This window comes from Macrotis lagotis, chromosome X (assembly GCF_037893015.1).
Source record: "Macrotis lagotis isolate mMagLag1 chromosome X, bilby.v1.9.chrom.fasta, whole genome shotgun sequence".
Classification (NCBI taxonomy): Eukaryota; Metazoa; Chordata; class Mammalia; order Peramelemorphia; family Peramelidae; genus Macrotis; species Macrotis lagotis.
In genome coordinates this window covers 136,208,375-136,232,700 of record NC_133666.1, presented here as the reverse complement: position 1 = coordinate 136,232,700, position 24,326 = coordinate 136,208,375, and the positions used below count along the sequence as shown (strand labels likewise).

The following is a 24,326-nucleotide window of genomic DNA, read 5'->3' as shown; positions in this document are numbered from 1 at the left end:
CCTACTAGAAGAGGCCCTGACACATGTGTCTAATTTCCTTCCCCCAATAGAATAAAGAAAGCTTTTTCCTTATAACCTGTGTTGAGTCTTTAGTATATTTGGAGCTAACAGTGGGTGCAATACCTCTGTGATTCTTTGATCATTTGTTACCAGAGTTGACAGTATCTTAAGAACAGGAATGTAAAGACAATGCTGAAATTCTAAAGTTACTTATATCTAAGGGAGTGGCAAGTTAACATTTGGTATTAACAATTTTCTGTTATTATGTTAACAATTTTCTGTCACTCTCTAGTTATACATATACTAAGTGATCAAGTTGGAATTTGAACTATCTCCTAAGTCTAGTATTACCCATTGTTGGTCCTTCTCTAAGAGGGCCAAAATAACAATATTGAGTACCAAAGTAATCACAACTATCTTAGAGCATTTATGTCTCTGTTCAAATGTTATATTAAGTTTAAGGATTTTTTTTTAGTGGGGAGAGAAATAGTGGAATGTTTTACAGACAAACTATTCACTGCTTCTAGTTTGACCTGAAAACAAAACTACCCTGGGTGACCCTAAGGCCCACTCTGAAAGTTATCAGAGTTCTAAAATTTAGCTGGTATCATGAACTTCTGTGTTTTTTAAGGGTGAGGTAACTGACAAATTTTCTCCCTTTGCAGCACAAATCCTACTAAATTCTGCTGAAACTATGAAGTGATTCCTAGAGCAGCCTCTGCTTTCATTCCCAAGGAGGGAATGAAATTCCTAGTGGGATGGGAGAATGTGTGGGTGAGTATACCCTTACATCAAATAACTATGCTCTCATAGTTCCAGCATAGAAGACAGTCAAAGACATACACATCTTAATTAGTTGTATGGAAAGGAATACAATGAATTGAATGATTCAAAAATTATACAGGGAAGATAAAGTCAAATTTAGCAAATAATAATTCCTACTGGAGAATTGGCAGAGATTGAAAGTGTCCTCTAAAAATCTCAAAGGGGAAAAATAATGTCACCAAGAATAATACAAGAAATACACAGAACAAGGGGGGCTAGGTTACACTTCCTGCTTTCTGCTTACTAAGCCTTTAAGTCTTAAATTCAAAGACTCTCAAAACCTACTTCTTCCCCATAAAATGAGAATACAGACATCTACCAACCTACCAGAGTTGATATGAGGAATCAGATGACGGATATATTTGTCTTATAAAGTTATAAACTGCTTTGTAAATATGAGGGATTATCTACAAGTAAGGATATAACTTGAGTGTATTATTTCTCTTATGAAAAGTCCATGTCAGTCTCTGTAACTAAAATAGGATATTTATACCCAAATTAATTACTTTTCAGAGTAGGAAAAAGCTGCTTCCCTTCAAGATGTTGTCTATCAATTTCACTTCCCCAAATGATGTAATGGAGTGATCAATCACCTAAGGGAAAAAAACACTTTCTAATTTTTGTTGAATTTTGGAAAAGTTGTTTCCCCTTCTAAGATGATCAGTTTCTTCTTCTTCTATTAAAAGAAGGGATTTTGTCTTGCTCTCTTATATCCTTCCAAATTTAAGTTCTCCTTTTCCTTAAACCTTCCCCTTTTTCCCTTTATTTTTCTGCCTCTATCCTGAGTTTAATATTAGTCATTTTATTCTTTTCATTCTTGTCATTTACTCCCTAATAATATATATATATACTCACTTGCTACTGGCCTCCAGGTCAGGACTTCATGAGAAATGCTCACTGGAGGTACAAACATGGTAGTGATTCTGATAAAGTGAAATGGAGAATATAAGTGCCAAAAGTACAAATATTTCTTTTTTTTTCTTTTTTTTAGTATAAATATTTCTTACAGATATTCTGCCTTTTACCTCATTTCTCAAACATAGAGAACTGAGTCAAATTTATAAAAAAATAAGAGCAATTTCCCAATTGATATATGAGAAAAATATGAACAGTTTTCAGGTGAGGTTAGCAATGCTATCTATTTAAATCATTTTTAAAAGTGTCCTCACTATTGACAGGAGAATATGAATTGGAACAATTTCTAAAATACTACCTTTTAATTATAGGATTGGCTAATAGGACAGGAAGAGAAAATGACAAATGTTGGAAGGGACATAGGGAAAAATGAAACATTAATGTACTGTTGGAGGAGTTGTGAAATGATTCAACAATTCTTAGAGCAAATTGGAACTATGCTCAAAGGGCTAGAAAACCATGCCTACCCTCTGACTTAGCAATGTCACTACTAGCACTATATTCCAGAAGAAATGAAAAACAGGAAGGAAAAAGGAAATCTTTATGTATGAGGATATTTATAGCATCTCTTTTCTAGTGGAAGGAAGCTGGAGATAGAAGGGATGTCCATCAGTTGGGAAATGGCTGAACAAAATGTGGTATGTGATTATGATGGGATGCTATTCTGCTATAAGAAAGGATGAACAGGATCTCAAATGAGCAGATGCAGTGAGAAATGTACTATATACAAAGTAACAAAAATATTGTAGTATGATCACCTATGAATGACCTACCTTTTCTCAGCAATGCTGTGACCCAAGAGAACTCAGAAAGACTTAATAATTAAGAATACTACCAACAAGGATTTGCATGAACTGATGCTGAGCGAGATGAGCAGAACCAGAAAAACATTGTACACCCTAACAGCAACATGGCATGGTGATCAAACTTGATGGACTTGCTCGTTCCATCAGTACACAATCAGGAATAATTTCGGGATATCTTCAATTGAGAATACCATCTGTATCCAGAAAAAGATTGTGGAGTTTGAACAAAGACCAAAGACTATTACCTTCAATTTAGAAAAAAAACAAAACCCTGATCTTATTATGTAATTTTGCTATCTCTTATATTTCATTTTTCTTCCCTAAGGATTATGATTTCTCTCTCATCACATTCAACTTAGATCAATGTATACCATGGAAACAATGTAAAGACTAACAGACTGCCTTCTGTGAGGGGGGGGGGAGCAAGAATAGGGAAAAAATTGTAAAACTCTAAATAAAATCTTTCTTAAAAATACAGGGTGGCTAGGTGGCACAGTAGATAGAACACAGGCCCTGGAGTCAGGAATACCTAAGTTCAAATCTGGCCTCAGACACTTAATAATTACCTAGCTATGTGGCCTTGGGCAAGCCACTTAACAACCAACCCCCTTGCCTTGCAAAAAAAAAAAAGAATACCACCTTCCATCCCAAAGACAGAGTTAATGGTGTCTGAATACAGATTAAATAATACTTGTTAAAATTTCATTTTTCTTGAGCTTTCTTTTTTAAGGGGCGGTTACATTTACTTTTACAACATGACTCTTGTGGTACTGTTTCTTTTTTATCAGTACACATTTTAACCAATATCAAATAACTTGTTTTCTCAATGAAGAGTAGGGTGGGAGAAAAGAAGAGAACTCAGAACTCAAGGTTTAAATTGATGAAACAAATATTTTGCCTTTTCCTCTTGCCTTTTCAATGTAGCTACCATTCTTTATAATTTTTTTTAAAAATCCTATTTAAAAGTTCCCAGTTAACCTAAGAGTAAGTTACTGGAGAAAAATCATAAACACCCTATTGACTGGGAGCACTACTAAATTGATATTAACTTTGATCTTTTACTACTGCATGTGAATCCTTTTATTCATATCTCTTACTATTACATTCAACCATCACAAACCCTAGAGGAATTACAAACCTTCCCTTTTTAAGTCACCAACACTGTCTGTCACCTCTCCCTTTTACTGTCAACAGCTGACCTTGCTCTAGGGATATTTGCTGTGAAATCCTCCCCTCAATTCTTTGTCTAAAATTCTTAATGTTCTTACCTGTCCTCTCCTCCTCTTTAACACAGTTAACCCCTTCTGTCTGAGGTTTTGATTCCTTCTACCATCTCCCCAGAAACTTGTTTTATGAAACATTCTCTTTATTTCATGCTTTGTCAATCTCTCCCTCTCTAGTGGCTTCTTCTCTCTCTGACAATAAACAGATTCAGATCTTCCTAAAACATTGCTGTAGGAAGTCTCAAAACCCCATTGACTGGATTAACTACACTACCAACCTTATAAATAAACAAAATGTAAAACCACAGCCTTTCCTTAAGCATGGGTTTCACCTATGGTCCTTCCTTAATCTTCTTTAAATTGCCACATTTTTAATGCAGAAGACTTCAAAATAAATCTCTACTTCCAAAAGCTCTAAGTCCCACATCTCCAATTGCCCATTGGACATGAAATTAGAACTAGAAGGGACCTTAGAGATCATCTGGTTTAATCTTGTTTTATAGATGAAGAACTAAGGCCTAGAGAATTAAATGAATTAGTCACAAAAGGAATTATGATCAGAAGCAAAATTGTAGGTCATATCTTCTGAATATTAATTCAGTCCTTTATTCACTGCTTCATCAGAACCTAAATTCAAAATGTCAAATAACTTCTCTTTCTACCCAAAGAGGGTGTCAATCTTCACAATTCTGTCTGCCTGCATTTCACTAGAAGTAGATATCAAAATTCATAGTCTACTTAAACACAGTGAGTTGATAAAGACACTTGAGCATCCTTTGGGATCTGGCACTATCACAAACTATCCAGCAAAACTGAGTATAATCTTTCGGGGGGGGGAAATAGGTATTTATTGAAACAGAGGGCTTCCAAGCATTTCTGATGAAAAGATCAGAGGTAAATAGAAAATTTAATTTTCAAACAGAAGACTCAATTCAATGGATAGTTTTTTCCCCTAAACTTCTCTCACTTTAATACAAGAAGATATTGTCCTCAGAACAAAATGCTAACTCTGGTAGACTCCCTTGCAGAGTAATGCAGCAGACTCCAAACCTCAAGACAGTAACCACTACCTTTATATAAGTTTTTTTCAAAGGAATATATCAGTGAAACATAATAACTAAAATCGATTACAATTCATCTTGGGCAACAATTATCATCCAATTTTCTATAAGTAACCTTCAACATACATCCCTCAATGACTTTCTAATACCACTGAGTTCATCATATAGCACAGTAGTAGTCTATCACAATCATACACTACAACCTGTTCAACCATTCACCAACTAATGGGGATCCCCGCAATTTTCAGTTCTTTGCCTCCCACAAAGAGAGCTACTATAAATGTCCATTCACATTCAGAATTATAATTACTATTTGTGAATTTTCCTCATTTTACTTTTTACTATTTTCTTTCTCAGTCTCTTTTTGAGTAAGACTATTATATGAAAATTAAAAATAAAGAACATATGAAGAAAGATGATATCTACATCCAGAGATAGAATTGAGGGATGCATAGAATAATTTTAAATATATGTATATATATATATATACATATATTTATATCTAATGGTAGCCATATGTAGGGTGGGGGGAAAAGGGAGAATAAGAAGAAATTTATATAACTGTTGTACATTTGTAGAGAATAGTGAAATTTTAATGTGCTATCATTTTTTATTATACTTTGTTCATGGAAATGCTTGTTTTCACCCATGAACTGAAAATAGAATAAATTTATAATGCACAAAAATGCAACCTGCAAAAGGGAGATTTAGAAAAATGTTAGAAGAAATGAGGGTAAGCATGAGAGAGCAAAGATAAATTGTCTATATAGGATATTTTTTATATATTTTGAGAAATATAATCTGAATTATATTATTGAGAGACAGTTTGGTAGAATAGAAAGAGTATTGATTAGAACCTATATAAACTAGATTTCAACCTCAGCTCTATTCCTGGGCCTGGAGTCAGGAAGATCTAAGTTCAAATCTGATCTCTGATCTTTACTAGTTATGTGACACTGATCAGGTTGTTTAAGTGGGGAATAACACCAGCATCTGACTTGCAAAGTTGTTTGAGGATGAAATGAGATAATATTAGCACATTGCCTGGGTACATGGTAAATATTAAAACAATCATAATAATAAATATTTGCATAGAACTTACTATGTGCTAGGCGCTGTGCCAAGTACTTTAAAAATATCATTTCATTTGATCCTCAAACAACCCTATCATCAAACAAACCTTATCATCCCCATTTTACAGGTAAGGAAATTGAGTCAAACAGAGGTTAAATGACTTTCCCAAGGTCACATGGTTAGTAAATTCAATGCTATACTCCCTTCCCCTTCCCCCTACTAGCTCTATGGCTTTAAGCAAATCACTTTCCTTTTCATAACTTCAGCTTTTGCAAGGTGAGGATAATGATACTTATATTACCTATTTTACGTGGTTATTGAGAGGATCAAATAGGATTCATGTAAAGCAAAGAATAAAATAAAAATAAAATAATTTTAAAATTCTATTATATCCTCAGGAATAATTAAGTCCTAATAAATTAATATCGTATGAAGTGTCCCCTGCTTTAAAGATTTGAGATACTCCAAAGTATAAACTTGTTTGTGATTATAGCAAGTGAAATATCTCTTGAAGCCCAGAAGATAATGCAGTGTAGCATAATGGAAACTTATCAGTGACACATTTTGGTTTGTGTAAGCCTAGGCAAGTTGCTTAACTTCTCAGCAACTCAGATGTCTAAGAATATAAATTTAAGAGTATATATCAATCTGTACTAACAAAAAAAAGTAACACAGTTCTGTTTTTTTTAAGGGAAAGGGTATCAATAAAGCACTGTGGCACACACTATTTTCTCATCCAACTTAGTAACTGAATTTATTTCAAGGTTAGGAGGAAGTCCCGTTCCATTTGCTTCCTTCTGGTCTGCTTTATTCTTGTGTATAAATGTGGAAGAAGCAGATAGAGCTATGAAGTGCATTATATCTGTTTCCATAAAAGACCTGATGTAGAGTTAACTTTTTCTTGGACAAGGTTCAACTAATTATCTGAATGAAATTACCACCTTCCCTACAAAAACAGCTCATTCTCCAGAATTGTTTCTGTTGATGTTTACCAAAAGTAGACTTGTCCTTCTCCATCATTCCCCATATATCCAATCAATTGTTGAATTCAAATGATCTTGCTTTCACAATGTTTTTGTTTCCTGCTGCTGTCATCCTAAGATTAAGCCCTCAAGATCTCAGATATTAAGATAAAGACAAGGAGATCAATAGATTACCCCAGCCTCTACTCCATCCTACACAGTATTGTCAGAGAAATCTTTTGAATGAACAGTTCTTATATCACCTGTTGGCTAAATAGCTGTCAGAACCATTTCAATAAAGTTTAAACTCTTCAACCTGGAATTCAAAGGGATCCACAATATATAGCCCCAGGCTACTCTCGTTTTCTCATTGGTATTACCCCACTTCCCTTCAAATATTCATATCCCATCAAAATAAGATGATTTTTCATTCTTCAAACATGTCCCACACTACCCCATTCTGCCTCTTCTAGACCTTTCCTTATGCTGTTTCTATCTCCATAAAAATTCCACCTACTGACAGTATAACATACTAGAGTATATTCAGAACTCAAACTGTTGAGTTGGAGTTCAAGCTCTGACACTTTCTTGCTTTGACTTTAGACAAATTTCATTTCTCAGTGCTGTATCATCTGTAAAATGTTGCAGATAACACTGTATTAGCATTACTTTTTTTTTTTTGCAAGGTAATGGGGTTAAGTGGCTTGCCCAAGGCTACACAGCTAGAAAATTATTGAGTGTCTGAGGCTGGATTTGAACTCAGGTACTCCTGACTTCCAGGCCGGTGTTCTATCCACTGTGCCACCTAGCCACCCCAGCATTACTTTTTAATGAGGAAAGCAATATATAAAACATAAAATGCCATACAAGTTATTCATAGAAATTCATGTGAAGAACTGTCCCCAATAGTACCTTGTACTTTTGACATTTATATTCTTTTATTATAGAATGACATTTAAAGTATGCAGTTTTTTTGCCCTCTCTCCCTTTATAGATTACACTTTGAAAAAAGTAGGGGGCTTTATGCATCTTCCAACACCCCACCCTCACTGTGCCTAGCTCATTGTCATAAGAGCTACTCAATAAATCCTTTTCTCCTCCTCTGATGTATATCACACTCTCCAGTGACTATTCCTTCACTTCTAGAGACCTAGAATCCCACTTTACTGAGAAACCTGAGGCCATTCATCCTGAATTTCTTCTTCTCCACATTAAAGTCCCTCTGCATCCTCATTCTTTCATTTGCTGAAGTTTGATGAGAACATGATCCTTTTGCTGTTTAAGATCAGTTCAGTTATTTTTAGAGTAGATTCCAATCCCTTACAATCTTCTTAGGAAATTGCCCCTTCAATCATCACCCCTCATCTTCAATCTTTATCTACTGCTTCCTCTTTGTTGCCTACAAACAAATTCTGGTGTTCCCTATTTAAAAAAAAAAACCTTAACTTGACCATGACATCCTTCAAACCATTATCTTCTCTTTCCTACATTTCACAACCTTTCAAAAAAGTCATCTGTATTCTTTGCCTCCACTTCAATTCTTAGTCATTTCTCAACTCTTTAAAATCTGGTTTCTGATCCTACCAACTCCACTGAAATTGTTCACTCTGAAGTTACTGGAAATCTCTTTAATTTCTTATCTAAGGGTTTCTTCTCAGTTCTCATTCTTCTTTGACCTCTGTGCAGTTTGATACTGTTGCCTAATCTCCAGACTCCTGGATAACTTCCTCCTTTAATTTTCTTTTTTTCTTTTTTAGATTTTTGCAAGGCAGTGGGGTTAAGTGGCTTGCCCAAGGCCACACAGCTAGGTAATTATCTGCTTTAAAATATTATCCTTGATCCTCACAGCAACACTATGATAAAGGGGCCATTATTAACATCCTCATTTTACCACTTCAGAATCTGAGGCCGAGAACATAGCATCTTTTAAATGACTTGAGTGGAAGCCTAATCTAGATTTTCTTGACTCCCTTCAGTGCTCTAGTGACCAGATTAATTTGCAAAAGAAGGACATAGTAAGTGAAATGATTACATAAGATGAATGCACCATTGACTTTCTAGTTGGTGTTTAAAGAAATTAGCATTCTGAGGGCTACAGAATGACTTTCATACCTAGGACAGAGAAAGACAGAGTGACATGGTGATACTTTGGCATCCTAATTCCCAGCTGGCTCTGCATTCAGGAACTCAGCAACATTATCAACCAACACAGTATGAAAAGTCATCTGCAAAATTCTAGGCAGTTAAAAATCTAAACTTTTACACAGTCAAAAAATTTTAGTCTTGGGTTAAAAAAAAAAGAACCTTATTTTAAAATCAATCTCCAGGATTTTCAGTGTAGGAACAATATTCACTATCAATAAATCAAGGATCAAGGCTAATACCTGAAACCAATAGATAGAAACTTATAGAAAAAAAAAAAAAAGAAAATCACTAAAGTTTTCCAACTGTTGTCACCTAAAAATGCCATTTGTTTTATGTGGGCTTTTTGTGGGGTTTTTTCTCCATAACTAATATGGAAATGTTTTGCATGGTTGTACATGTATAATCTCTATCAAAATTGCACTCCTCAGGAAGAATGGAAAGGAAGGAACAAGGCAGAATTTGGAACTCAATTTTTAAAAAAAAGAATTTTAAAAATTATTTTTAATATATAATTGGAAATATTATTCCCCCAAAATGCAATAATATATATATATATACCAAAGCTTTGCATTTGAAGATAAGTCAAGAGACAAAAATCCTCTATGGTCAAATTTCATAGTTCAATTTTTTTTTGTTAAATAAGCCATATATACTATTTTAAGTTAAAAGTTTACCTTTTAAGGAGTTGACTTTTAATTTTGGAAATATATGTATGATATCTTGATAAAAAACTTAGCTCCCCACTTTCTAGAAATGTTAGTAAAAAAATAACCAAAATTCATCCTTAGGCTTCCTAAGATAATTTCAGCAATAAAAATACTTAAACTTCTATGTACACATTCATTATTTAGCTAGAACCACAAAAGGCAATAAAAACCAGGTATGATATTTTACTCCATTATTTCCTTTTTTCATTTCATATTAAATATCAGAAATATATTAATTTTAAAAACAATATTAACAAAGGAACTCAAAAAACACAGTCAATGGAGTAAAGAATGTGTTCTTGCAAAGTCCTAGGTTATTAAAAAATATAAATCAGATTGTTTGCAGTCAATTTCAGACTTTTCTATGACTCCACTGGTGACTCCACTAGGAGAATCTTAGAAATATGCAAACAGGGAGGGAAAGCAGCAAGGAACACACACACACACACACACACACACACACATATGTATATATCCATCATTCTTAATTGTTCTGTTTTCAGTAGGAAAAAAATCACAATGTGACAGAGCCTTAATTTTATTTTAAAATAAAAATACAAGTTTTTTGGTTTGGGGAAGTTTTCTCCCTGTTGTTTAGTCTTTAAGCAGGTTCTCAGGCTTGGGGTATCCAAAGAGAACAAAATCAGCCTCATAAAGCTTATAAAGCTGTTGTCTCCAGGCTAGAGGGATTTTGGCAAACCAATCCTCCTCCCAACTACTAGCAGTCCTATTTCGATAACTAGGGGGAAAATGAAGGAGTTTGTCCACTTTGAGAAGTTGCAGCAGTTGAGCTGCATCTTCATCCAGGGTCTCTAACTTCCCCACAAAGTCATAGTCAATCTGGCAAGGATGGCACAGGCGGTACACCTGTCTCCAATGCTCATTGAATGGTGCTAGCTTTTCTGTCCGTGGGTCAATTAAATACTGAATGAAATCAGGAAATGAGACCTTCAGTCCAGCACTGAAGGCCTCACTGACAGACGTAGGAAGGCTAGTGTGATTAGAATACAGTTTCAGCATAGGAACTGCAAATCTCCGGTAGAACTCATCATTCTCCAGCTCAAACTTGCTCCGAAAGGCTGAGATGAGACGTACAAAGGGGTCACGGACAAATAAAAATTTAGTATACTTCTTCAACTTAATCTTCATGAGGTGGCGTGAAAATTTCCCATATCGCCGCCAAAATTTATTGAAAGTAAGATGAGTACTTGTGTCGTGAACAAGTTCGCGGGGAATGTCTAAAGGGTCTTTATACGGGATTCCCTGATCCAAGAGGCTTTCACTCAGAACAATCATCACTCGTTTCCAATTGGTACAGGCCACCTTTGGCACATAGCAATAAATGATTCCATGGCGGTCATCCACAATTAAGTGATTCAATTCGTAATTGGGAATGTCATCAAATGAACGATTCTTGGTAGGGAAGACGAAGCTAGAGTTGGCACAAAATTCCCTCAACATATTTCTCCTCTCTGCTTGAAGTTTTTCCTGATCTGGGTTCTGCTTAGCATCATGAGTAGACCAGTCATAACCCCTCACATTCTCTTCCATATTGCCCAGAATAGGTTTACTAGAGCCATGAAGAGGAGGCTGCTCAGTCTTTTTTCTCAAAGGGTCATTCTGTCTCCCACTAGAACTAAGCAGTTTATTTAGAAATTCATCTACATCTGATACAAACTCTCTCTCTTCATCCTTTCCAATGGTGGGGAAAGCCTCTGGAGGATGAGATCTGGAAAAGGATGTGTGCAAGTAGAAGTGTGCTGTGCCCATATTATCCCAATAAACAATGATCAAAAGGATCATAAAGACAGATCCCAGGACAATCCAAAGTCTCAAGAGTCTCATCTTGGTCATTGTGTCTGTGATGATAAGGGGAATCTTCCCCCTTTCACCCAGGTTCACTTCTGCTTTAAACAAGGATCCGACATTGTGCTGCAGTGAGAAGCCTAGAAGGTAATAAGAAAATAAGATTAAAACTTAAATTCTCTCTTACATTCTCTGAATCAAATAATTACCTTGAAAAATATTAGCTTTCTTTTAATAAATCCTAATTAGTTAAGCTCATAACAAAATTCAGTTTGAAATCATTAATAGATTGGCATTTAGTTATACCTAACTTTTGTGAATAAGGAGGAAAATAAGTCTATTTTGAAATCCTTTTATCATAACACTAAAGGAGAAAGAGAAGAGTCACCTAAAGATGTGATATAATTACAAAGGGCATCAACTTATAAATTCAGATTTTTTATATACTCCCCACAAAGAAGGAAAAGCACAAAGAAAACTATAAGGAATGATACAAATCTTTAGAGGTAGTGTCAGAAAGGCTGTAGAAATAGTTTCAGAATAAGTTGAAGCTGACAAAAAATGCTAAGAACAAAATGAGATTTTTTTTTTTGAAAAGCTACACTTAGAGGTTTAAAATAAGAACAAAGAGGGGACAGGATATTGTCCTGAGAGGAAGACACCATTTTAACAAATTACAGATAAAAAACAGAACTCCTCAAGTCCTGGTTCACTATTTGTTTTTAATTAAGGAGAATATATTTCAAACCTGGAAAAAAAAATACACAGCTGAGAAAGACTGACTCCCCCAAATAGGTAAGGAGATGGTATGAGAAGTCTTAAGTAAATTTAAATTCACAGGATAAATATTGAACTTTCCAACCCAGAAGACTAAAAGAAATCCTGAAAACAAGTCTTCAATTATATAATCTTCAAGTAATTAGGAGAGGTGAGGAAAAAAAAAAGAAGAATCCAGGTGGCTAAGTGGCGCAGTGGATAGAGCACTGGCCCTGGAGTCAGGGCTACCTGAGTTCAAATCCGGCCTCAGACACTTAATAGTTACTTAGCTGTGTGGCCTTGGGCAAGCCACTTAACCCCATTGCCTTGCAAAAACTAAAAAAACAAAAAAAACCTAAAAAAAAAGATAAGTTCCCAAAATCTAGACCATTGAGCTTGATGTTAACATTGGACACAATTTTAGAAAAGATTATCAAACAAATTTCGAGCATTTAGAATAGAATAAAAATTGTGAGCATTTAGAAGGTGGGGATCATGTCAGCATGTCTTCAGGAAGAGTGAATCATCCTAATTAAACCTCATTTCCTTATGTGATAAGAGTTAACTAGACTGGTAGGCTAGGGTGTGTTGAAAAATATTTCTTTATTTCAACAAGACACTTAAGAGTCATAACAGTCTCACAAATAAGGTGGGGAAATGTTGTTTGAATGATAGTAGAATTATGTGACCGTGCAATTGAAACTACAAAGCATAAGCTAAGGGTTTGACAACAACTTAGAAGAAATTCTCTAGTAACAAAGTTCTGATTTTGACCCTTTCCTATCAACATTTTAGTCAATAAGGGGGAAAAATATTTAGATTGAGAGCTAATCAGATTTTCATACTATGTAAAACTGTGCTCGCTTCGGCAGCACATATGCTAAAATCGGAATGATACAGAGAAGATTAGCACGGCCCCTGCTCAAGGATGACATGCAAATTCATGAAGCATACTATGTAAAATTTAGGGGGTTGACAAATCTTTTTTAAAGATAATTTTTTTAGTTTTTTAATGTGAATTTCTTATGTGAATTAACTATAAAGTGGGAATTCAAAGAGATCTTGAATACTGTAACAAAGAATCCATATAGTACAAGGCATATGTAAAGAATCTGATTTCTGCCAGGGCCTTGATTTATCATGGTAGATCCCAAATCTCAACTATCTACTACTGATAAGCTTGGAAGATCCCTGAGGTACATAAAGGTTAAGTGAATTTGCCAGGATCGCACCTAATAGTGGCAGAGAGAAATTTGAACCCTGGTCATCCTGATTCCAAATCTGGAACTCTGAGGTTAGAATGGTGCCTTTATAATAAAGTGCAAAATTTGTATCGCAGGGGCAGTTAGGTGGTACAATGGATAAAGCCCTGGCCCTAGAGTCAGGAGGACCTGAATTCAAAGCTGGCTTCAGACACTTCATATTTACTTAGCTGTGTGACCTTGAGGGAGTCACTTAACCCTGCTGCCTTGCAAAAAGAAAAACAAAAAAAATATTAACATATGGCAATAAACACAAACATATTTAGGTTGAAAAAATGATTACAGAAATTCAGGATATGAGAGTCCAGGTTTAGTCTCAATATGAAAAAATTCTACTCAAACAAATCTTAGGTGCCTATTCTGTACTAGGCACTGTATATGCCAAGGCAAAAAAGTCCCTGCCCTTAAGGAGCTTAAAAGGGAAGGGGGGAGGAGAGAGGAGAAAGTGACTGGAGCAGGTATATACCAATAAGTACCTAAATGTAAAACAATTTCAGTTACTTGAATATAAATGTAAAATATGTGTAAAACAATAATAAAAATGTAAAATAATTTCAGGAAGGGAAACACTAAAAATTACAAGAAAAACATACTACAGATAGTGACACAAGCTAAGCCTTGAAGGAGTTATGGGGTCCAAGATGTAGAAAACTGAGAAGGGAAAGCTTTTCAGGAGAAGCATCCAGTCTTTGTAAAGGCAAGAAACAAGAGATTTGAAAAAGACTTCGATGTTTTGATAACAAACAGCCAAGGCAGTCTTCTGCTACATTCAAAGCACAGTATCTAGATTCATACCAGACCCTGAAGGCTGCTTTCAGTTCTGGGGATCACACTTTAATGTACTGACCAATCTTAACTCAAAAAGATTGATGATCAGACACATTCTCCTCTTTTCAACAGAAAGTAACAGTGGACCATAACTGAAGAATGGGACATAGGTTGGTCAGAAACAGTTTGTTTCATTTATTTTACTTGTTGGAAGGGTGGTTGGCTATAGTGCTATGCCCATATAAACTGTTATCAGGGAGGATGAAGCCAACAGATCTATTGAACTCTAAACTTCAGAAGGGTGTAAATGCCAATCAGATGTATGTACTAAGTTCATGCATTATGGTGAGTCTTGGAGGCACTGTGCCACCAACCTGCCTTGGGAAGGGGTAGGGTCAAAGAGATTGGACCAGGTCAGGAAAAAAGCAGGTCAAAGCTTTTGAGCTAATCAATAGGGAGATTGGGCCCCATAAGAAACTATTGTACTTTCAGTTTAGGTGAAATAGACAAATTCTCCCTCAACCAACCCCCATTAAAAGGGAAGAGGAGGGACAGAAAGGAAGGCAAGAAAACTGACTATGAAACACACAACCCACCTACAGATAGAGAGATAAATGGCTCAGTGTGCAGAATGCCTTTATTAATAGACATGGCTGATGAGGAAATTTACTTTGTTGGACTATACATATTTGCAACCAGGTTTTTATTTTTCTTTCTTAACTGGGAGGGAGAGGGGCAAATTTTCCTGATTGAAAAAAAAAATTTAAAGAAAGAATTGGCAAGTATGACTAAGCCACTATTGTTGATCTTTAAAAGATCATGAGGAAAAACAGGTGTTGGGAAGGCTATGGGAAACTAGAAAGGTCCTGGAAAACAGATAAAAAAATATACTTCCCTCCTATTGACTGAAAGGCAGGAAGATTTTGAAAGTCAGATGCTGTATACATTGTGAGATACAATAGCTATATAGTTACTTTTGCTTAATTGGTTTTCTTTTTTTTTTTACCAGAAAGGACACTATCAATAAATAAATGAGGGTAAAAACAAATCACAAATATATACTTTCCTCCAAAGATGATGGAGAAAGGAAGAAAATAATGAGGCATTGCAAAAGGGTAAATGTCTTCATTTCCAAAAAAGGTGATCAGAGGCTGAATACTCCAGATTAAGCTTAACTTCATTTAATTCCCAGCAAAATTCTATTATTAAAAGGAATCATGAACAGCTAGAAAAAGGAGGATCACTGAGAACCAGTAGAAGTCCATCCAAGAATAAGTAATATAAAACAACTCATTTTATTTCTGATAAAATAACCAAGAAATGCTGTAAAATTTACCTAGATTCGAGCAAGACAAAGTTTCTCATACTATTTTTGTGGAAAACATTGAGTATTGTGGAATGGACAACAATACAATTGAGGAGATTTGAAAATGGTTGAATGACTGAACCAGATCCTTTACCACTAGCAAATCTTGTAATAAAGAAAAACAGCTGTGCAAAATGAATTTATGCAGTTAGTACTATGTCTGATAATGCATGCCACAGTCTTCCCTCATGGACTCCTGTCCCTCTATCAAGAAGAGGAAGATGTGTTTCATTAACTAATCTCTAGAATACTAAGTAGAATGTTCTAGGGATCTGTGCTTAGCCCTGTGCTGTTTAACATTTTATAAAAATACTTGGACATTATTATAGATAGAATGATGATTAAATTTACAAATGATGAAAAGGAAACATAACTAACACAGTAGATGATAGTAATGATTCAAAAGATTCTAAAAAATGAAAACATTAGATCAAATCCAATAAGATGCAATTTAATGAGGAAAAATGTAAAAGTTATATGCTTGAGTTTGAAAAAATAGAAGGGGAAGTATGATGAGACAGCACTTTGAAAAAAATTGGCAATTTTAGCAGAATAATATGTCAATGGTATGTTAGTCAGCCAAGAAAGCTAATGCAATCTTTGATTACATAAGGAAAGAAATAACTTCCAGTTACAAAGAGGTTTGTCTTCTTGTACTCTACCCCAAGCAAACATCGCAAATATATGTTGTTCAAGACATTACATTTAAGCAGTATTAATAAACTGGAAAGTGTAGAGATGAGAGCAACTAGGATGGAGAGACAACTTTGAAACCATAAGGATGAAATGAAAAAAAAAACTGAGCTTCCTGGCCTATGAAAGACTTAAGGACATAGAATAGTTGTCTTCAAGACTTTAAAAGGCTATCCTTTTAAGTGTCAGCATATCTAATAATGGGCAAACTTTGCAAAGAGGTAAATTTAAGGTCCTCATAAGGAAAAATTTCCTAACAAAAAGAGCTATCCAAAAGAGGAATGGGATACCTTGGAAGGCAGAGGAAGTCTCTAAGCAAAGACTAGGTGGTCATAGAATGGAAAAACAGTTAATAAGCACTTGCTCTGAACTAAGCCCTCCTCTCAAAGAGTTTGTACTCTAATTAAGGAAGACAAGACATAAAGGAGGATTTGGCTTCATGGCAGACAGAAAAGGAACTAAGAGTACATCAGGCAAAGTAGCTGGGTTAATAATAAGACTCCATGGTCTTCAGGGAGCAATGGGGCAAATGGTTCCAACCAATAACTCCTGGATAGGGAGTAGTGAACTTACAGATTGAAGCCAAGTAAAGTGAGTTCAGGAAGAGGGAGGAGAATGGGGATTTTAAAATATCTAGTGGGAACTGGCAATGAGACAAGAGGGGTTCATCAAAGCCTGCCCCTACTGGTCTATAGCAGGTTGATCCCCTCCTCCCTTTGTTGTCAAATATTGTAGAAAAGATTCTTTTTTTCAGCTATAGGTTGCTCTATGGCTAATGAGATACTTTCCAACAATGAAATTCTTTGACTCTGAAACTTGGCAAGCTTATTTCCTTCCATTTTAGACAGTCACAATGAAAGTAAAGAGGGAACCAAATTAGTTTAAAACCCTTTTTTAGATATTAGAGCATTACTATAAAAAACCAAACTGACAAAACCAGTATCAAAAAAGGAAGAACCAAGATTTTCCTAAAAGCTTGAGGAAGGAAGGAATCATAATCAAATTAATTCAAAGAGAATTTTTTAAACCCTTTATCCTAGCAAGTGAAGTGCATTTCATCTTGTTTAACAGAACCATATCAGTAAATATAAAATTAAGTCAGGTTTGTAAAATTATACAATTTAATTGACATTTTAATATAAATAATGAATGCATTTTAATTATTAGTTACTTTAAGAATCTGCAATTTCATAGATGTGATTGCTCCCTCTAATAACATAGATTAGAATCCGCTAACAATTTAGGAGACAATTTTCAAGAAGTGTAATGGCTCAACTGATAGACATTCAGGACTAAACAAGGTTAGTTCTCAGATAACAAACATATAGTAAACCATCAGGCATTTCAAACCGAATAGGACCTACCAGAGATAGCATCCCATTAGCAGAGTCTTCCCATACATACATATAACACAACAAATTGTGGTATATGTATGCTATGGAACACTACTGTTCTAATAGAAACCAGGAAGGATGGGAATTCAGAGAAGCCTCAAAGGATTTGCATGGACTGATGCTGAGCAAGATGAGCAGAACCAGAATACTGTACACTTTAACAGCCAACTTGGGGTTGATGATCAGACTTAATAGATTTGCACATCAGTGCAGCAATCAGAGACAATTTTAGGGTATCTGTGATGGAGAATACCACCTGTATCCAAAGAAAGAATTGTGGAGTTTAAACAAAGACCAAAGACTATTACCTTTAATTTAAAAAAATAAAAGTTATCTCATTATGTAATTTTGCTATCTCTTATAGTTTTATTTTTTTCCTTAAGGATATGATTTCTCTCTCAACACATTCAATTTTAATCTATGTAAAGCATGGAAACAATGTGAAGACTATCTGACTGCCTTCTGTAAGGGGTGGAGTAGGGAAGCAAGATTAGGGGAAAAAATGTAAAATTCAAAAAACAATTTTAAAAAATCCAAAAAAAAAGAAAATAAGTTTTTCTGACTCCAAGTTTTGTATTCTATTTAGTTGCCCATGTGAGGGAGAATAAGATGTAAAAAGGCTGGAAAGGTAGAAAGATAGAAAAGGGTCAAGTTATGAAGGACTTTAAAAGGCAAAGATTTATACTTGATCCTGAAAATGATAGGGAGCCACTAAAGTTTATTGAAAGGGGAATGACCAGTTAGCAGGCCATTTCAATTGTCTGGAACAAGGCAACAAGGACCTGCACCAGGGTGGTGGCAAAAGCCACCATCTTGGCAATATATTGGCTGGTGTAGTGGAGAAAGTAAAGATTTGAGAATGATGTCTAGATTTCAACCTAAGTGACTAGGAGGACAGTAATACCCTTAACACTTATAAGAAAGTTAGGAAGGAGGAATGGACAGATTGAAGTTTAAAATGTTTAAAATGCAATTGGAGATGGGATATTGGTCAGCAGAGAGGTTAGGGATGTATAAGTTGATTTGAGAATCATCATTGTAGAGATGATTTTGAATCCATAGGAGCTGATGAGATCAGTAAATAAAATAGTATAGAACAGAGGTGTCAAACTCACAGCCAAGTGCCCTATGACCAGATTAAACTGTAATTGGGAAATGTTTGACAAAGCAAATAAAATATATAATACAACATACTGCTGATTTGTGATCTTCTAAGGCAATATGTGGCACCAAGAGATCCAGTTTTTAAATAAGTTGGACATCATTAATATAGAGGAAGAAGTTAAAAGGTACCAAGACAGAATCCTATGGGACATCCCCAGTATTGTGACTTGATGAAGGTCCTGAAAAGGAAGGAATCTTCAGATAGGTAGGAGAAGAATGAGTACCTTGAAGTATACTGAAAAACCAAAGAGAACTGATTATCAAGGAAAAGAGGATGATCAATTGTGTCAAAGGTTGCAGAGATGGGGCAGCTAGGTGGCGTAGTGTTATGATAAAGCACCGGCCCTGGAGTCAGGAGTACCTGGGTTCAAATCCGGCCTCAGACACTTACTAATTACCTAGCTGTTTGGACTTGGGCAAGCCACTTAACCTCGTTTGCCTTGCATGCAAAAACCTAAAAAAAAAAAAAAAAAAAAAAAAAAAAAGTTGCAGAGAGGTCAAAAAAGGGATGAAGAATAAGAAGAGTACTGGTAACTTTTAAGAAAACATTTGCCATTGAATGAAGTGACTGTAGACAAGAGAAGAATAAGAAAGTAACATAGAGGCACATGATGTAGATATATACTTTTTTTTTTAGATTTTTGCAAGGCAAACGAGGTTAAGTGGCTTGCCCAAGGCCACACAGTTAAGTAATTAGTAAGCGTCTGAGGCCGGATTTGAACTCAGGTACTCCTGACTCCAGGGCCAGTGTTCTAGCCAGTGTTCTAGACACTGTGCCACCTAGCCACCCTTAGATGTATACTTCTTAAGAAGTATAGAGACAAAAGGGAGAAGAGTTATGAGACAATATCTATCAGGGATGGTCAGATCAAGTGAGGGCTTTTTGAAAATGGTGGAAACCTGGGCATGGATGGGGAGGTCAGAAGACCAGAAGAGAGTAAAGATAAAAGAGTAGGATGGAGGTGACTTGTGCATGAATAGAGGTTTGCCTTGTGAAGGGGCACAAGTAAGAAAACAATGATGGCTAAAGGGCATCTGAGTGTTGTGAGATGAGGAGGGGGGAAGAGGGAGTTGTGTATGTTTAATCATACAGGAAATATACATAATATATATATATACAATCATACAGGAAATATTTCAGATATAGTACACTTTTGCTAGAAAATCAATGCCATAATAATTTTGATCATATTAAATAAAAACTTCTGCACAAACAGAACCACTGTAACCAAGATCAAAAGGAATATAGTAAATTGAGAAACAATTTCTACAACTAGTGTTTCTGACAAAGAACTCATTTCTAAAATACAGAACTGAATCAATTTTATCTAAAAGTCATTCCCCAATTGACAAATGGTCAAAGGATATGCAAAAGCAATTCTCAGGCAAGGAAATCAACAGCTATTTAGTGTCATATGAAAAATTTCTCTAGGGGCAGCTAGGCGGCACAGTGGATAAAGCACCGGCCTTGGAGTCAGTAGTACCTGGGTTCAAATCCAGCCTCAGACACTTAATGATTACCTAGCTGTGTGGCCTTGGGCAAGCCACTTAACCCCATTTGCCTTGCAAAAAAAAAAAAAAACTAAAAAAAGAATTTCTCTAAATCATTATTAAGCATATCTCAGATTGGTCAATATGACCAGAAGGAATAATGAACAATGTTGGAGGGGATATGGGAAATCTGGGACACTAATGTATTGTTGGTGGAGTTGTGAACTGATCCAACCTTTCTGGAGAGCAATTTTGTATTATGTCCAAAGGGCAATAAAACTGTGCATACCCTTTGATATAGAAATATCACTAACTGGGGCAGCTCTATTTGTAGTGGCAGAGAATTGGAAATGGAGGGGATGCCCATCATCTGGGGAATGGCTAAACAAATTGTGGTATACGTATATGATGGAACGCTATTGTTCCATAAGAAATCATGAGGGACAGGTTTCAGAAAAGCCTAGAAACTTGCATGAATTGAAACTGAATGAGATGAGCATAACCAGAAGAACATTATACACCTTAACAATAACATGGGGTAATGATCAGCCTTGATGGCCTTGCTCACTTTATCAGTGCAAAAATCAGGGACAATTTTAGGGGATCTGTGATGGAAAATATCAACTCTATCCAGAGAAGGAAATGTGGAGTTTAAACAAATACCAAAGGTTATTATCTTCAATTTTTAAAAGCTGTCTTAGGGGAAGCTAGATGATGCAGTGGATAGAGCACTGGCCCTGGAATCGGGAGGACCTGAGTTCAATTAAGACACTTAATAATTACCTAGCTGTTTGGGGGCACCTATGTGGTACAGTTCATAGAGCACCGGCCCTGGAGTCAGGAATACCTGAGTTCAAATCTGGCCTCAGACACTTAATAATTACCTAGCTGTGTAGCCTTGGGCAAGTCACTTAAGCCCATTGCCTTGCAAATAATAATAATAATAATAATGATGATAATAATAATTACCTAGCTGTGTGACCTTGGGCAAGTCACTTAACCCCACTTGGGCAAGTCACTTAACCCCCACTGCCTTGCAAAACAACCCAAAAAACTAAAATTCGTCTTATATATTATGCAATTTTTGCTATCTCTAATATTTTCTCTCTTCCTTTTAGATGTTTCTTCTCTCAACACATTCAACTTTTATGTATGCATACCATGGAAGCAAATGTAAATACTATATCAAATTGCCTTTTGTTGGGGGAGAGGGAAGGAAGGGAGGGAGAAAAAAATTGTAAAATTCAAGACCTTGTGGGGTGTCTAGGTGATGCAGTAGATAAAGCACCAGCCCTGGAGTCAGGAGTACCTGGGTTCAAATCTGGTCTCAGACACTTGATAATAACCTAGCTGTGTGGTGTTGGGCAAGCCACTTAACCCCATTTGCCTTGCAAAAACCTAAAAAAAATAATTCAATACTTTGTAAAAAAATTATTGGTAGAAGCTTCCATTGTATATAATTGGCAAACAAATACATACATATATATATATGTGTACATATATATATATGTATGTATATATGTTCAGTCCTACTATGTCTCTCAGGTTCCTGCACTACATCACCAATTGTCTTCCAGACTGGATGTTCCACAGGCATCTCAAATTTAGCATATCCAAAAGAGAATCCATCTTATTTCCTCCCTCCAAACTTCCCTTTTTCTGTGGAGAATATCCCCATTTTCCAGTTAATGAAGTTCACAACTTATTTGTTTCTCACTCTCACTCCTCATATCTCACATGCTTCTACTACATGCCCTGCAGCTATCATCCTCTTCCCTCCAATCACACAGTCACCATACTAATTCAAGCCCTCACCATTTCTCATCTTGACTATAGCAACAGCTTTCCAACCAGTTCCAGTGTCAAGTCATTTCCCAAAAGAACAGAGACTCCAGAGTCAGAGGATAGGGGTTAAAAATCCTACTTATTAATTGGGTAACCTTTGGCAAGTCTCTTAGCATCTCTAGGCCTCAGTTTTTTCATCTGTAAACTAAGGGATTTGAACTAGATGGCTTCTGAGAACCATTCCAATTCTAGACTGATGATCCTATGACCAATAACCATTTTGGCTCTCTATTACCACACATAAAACCATACAACCTGGCTCCATCCTAGCTCTCCAGTCTTACTATAGCTTACTCCCTTTCACATATCCTATGATCTAGCCCTACTCACCCTCTTTGCTCATCTGCATAAATGTTATTCTAACTAATTTTTCACTGTCCCTCACCTCTGGTTTCCTTCTCTTCTGTAAGATGCTTCATGAGGGCTTTTCTGGTCTCCTTAGCTTCTGGTGCCTTCTCAGTACCTCACCTCCTAGCCCCATAAAGTTTACCTTTTATCTACTTTATGTGTTGTATATTCTGGAGGCAGCTCATAGTGCAATGGATAGAGCACCAGGATTGGAATCAGGAAGGCCTGAGTTCAAAACCAGCCTCAGACACATACTAGCTGTGACCCTGGGCAAGTCACTTAACCTCCAGCTTCCTCAACTGTAAAATGGGGACAATGATATCAGCTCTCTCACATGGATGTAGTGAAAAGAAAGTGCTTAGCAATGTGCCTAGAACACAGCAGGTGTTCTATAAATGATTATTCCTTCTCCCCCCACCCCATCTAAGTGCATGTTGTTTCCACCAAGAGGATCAGGAGCCTCTTAAAGTTAAGGGCAATTTTACTTTTCTCTTTATATGGTACCTATTTCAGTGCCTAGAACACAGGAGAACTTAAGTGCCTCTTGGTTGATTTACAAAGCAATAATTAGTTTGAACTTTTGCAAAATTTTGTAGAAAATGATTACAATTTTATTTTTAATTTAAATACAAGAAAGAGAAGTGGTTCTATTATTCTAGATGATTTACCAAGCAATGTAATAAAAAAAATTCCTGGATAGGTCCACAATTTTTCTGGTGGTCACAGTTGTCCCCTAACAACAAAAGCAATATATTTCAATAGAAATTCATGGCTCATGTTTTTCTAGCTCCTTCCAGGGATCTTATTCACAGATGGCAATAGTCTTATTTTTCAGAGCAGAGTTAGTCAATGACAAGGAAGAAGACATGTTTACTTGTAAGATCAGTCAAATTGTACTTCTTTGTTATGTGAAAATTAAGTTGTTTCACTTCCTGGCAGTTTCACATCTATCAGATGCCAGGTCTCTGATCTTTGGGTAAAAAAGAAGACACAAAATTGCACAATTATAACTCTATTTAGATACTTTTCTTACAATAAGTTCAGATATATTCTTAGAATTTAAATCTAGCTGGAACTTTAATAATAAATTTTCCCTTCCTATTCTTCTCAATATCCATTTCTGAAAAAGAATTGTGCCAAAGTTGAGTCATTTGACATTTTATTGTTTATTCAATGTGAGAATACAGTTCATTTCTATGTGTTTAATTTTTTTTAAAGGATGATGCTTACTATGTTTTTTCAAGTCATTCAAGTCATTTCTCCTTTACATTTGCTTTATTTATAAACTATTTTCAAATCTTTCAACCCATAGACAATTATAAAGCTGAAAAAACAGTGTGCTGGATGGAAAGAAATATGGACAAGGAATCAAGAGGACTTGGCTTTTAGTCACAGATCTTTTACTTATTTCTGTCACTGTGTGATCTTAAATAAATAAATCACTTTTCCCAGACTTTAGTTTCTTCATTTTTAAGAAGAAAAAAGTTGAACTATGTACACAAGTTCCTTCCAGTTCTAAAATTCCATATAACATTAAAACATTTTAACATTCCTCTTGAAATATTGGTTACTATATTAAAAATCTACATAAAATAATCTAAATCTAAGGCTTCTGTGTAATCAGAATCCTGAAATCAATTGTCTTTTCTTGGTACCACAGTTCATCGTCATACCAAGAACAAATTAAATTATTAATAAAAGCTATTTTGTCTTAT

The 24,326-nt window shown here is 35.6% G+C and overlaps 1 protein-coding gene and 1 non-coding gene across 5 annotated transcripts in view; one reads left to right on the top strand and one right to left on the bottom strand.

Moving 5' to 3' along the window:
• Positions 1–375: 375 nt before the first annotated feature.
• Positions 376–24,326, bottom strand: part of CHST12 (carbohydrate sulfotransferase 12) — a 34,751-nt gene continuing 10,800 nt past the window's right edge. For 3 of the 4 annotated variants that reach the window (XM_074207703.1, XM_074207704.1, XM_074207705.1), the window contains one exon: positions 376–11,664. In XM_074207703.1, coding sequence (XP_074063804.1) covers positions 10,313–11,572 — 1,260 coding nt within the window. In that variant the 5' untranslated portion in view covers positions 11,573–11,664 and the 3' untranslated portion in view covers positions 376–10,312. The other variant, XR_012472637.1, reaches the window with a different exon arrangement.
• Positions 13,137–13,243, top strand: LOC141503628 (U6 spliceosomal RNA). The gene has a single exon (XR_012472973.1). It is a non-coding gene; the product is annotated as a U6 spliceosomal RNA (small nuclear RNA).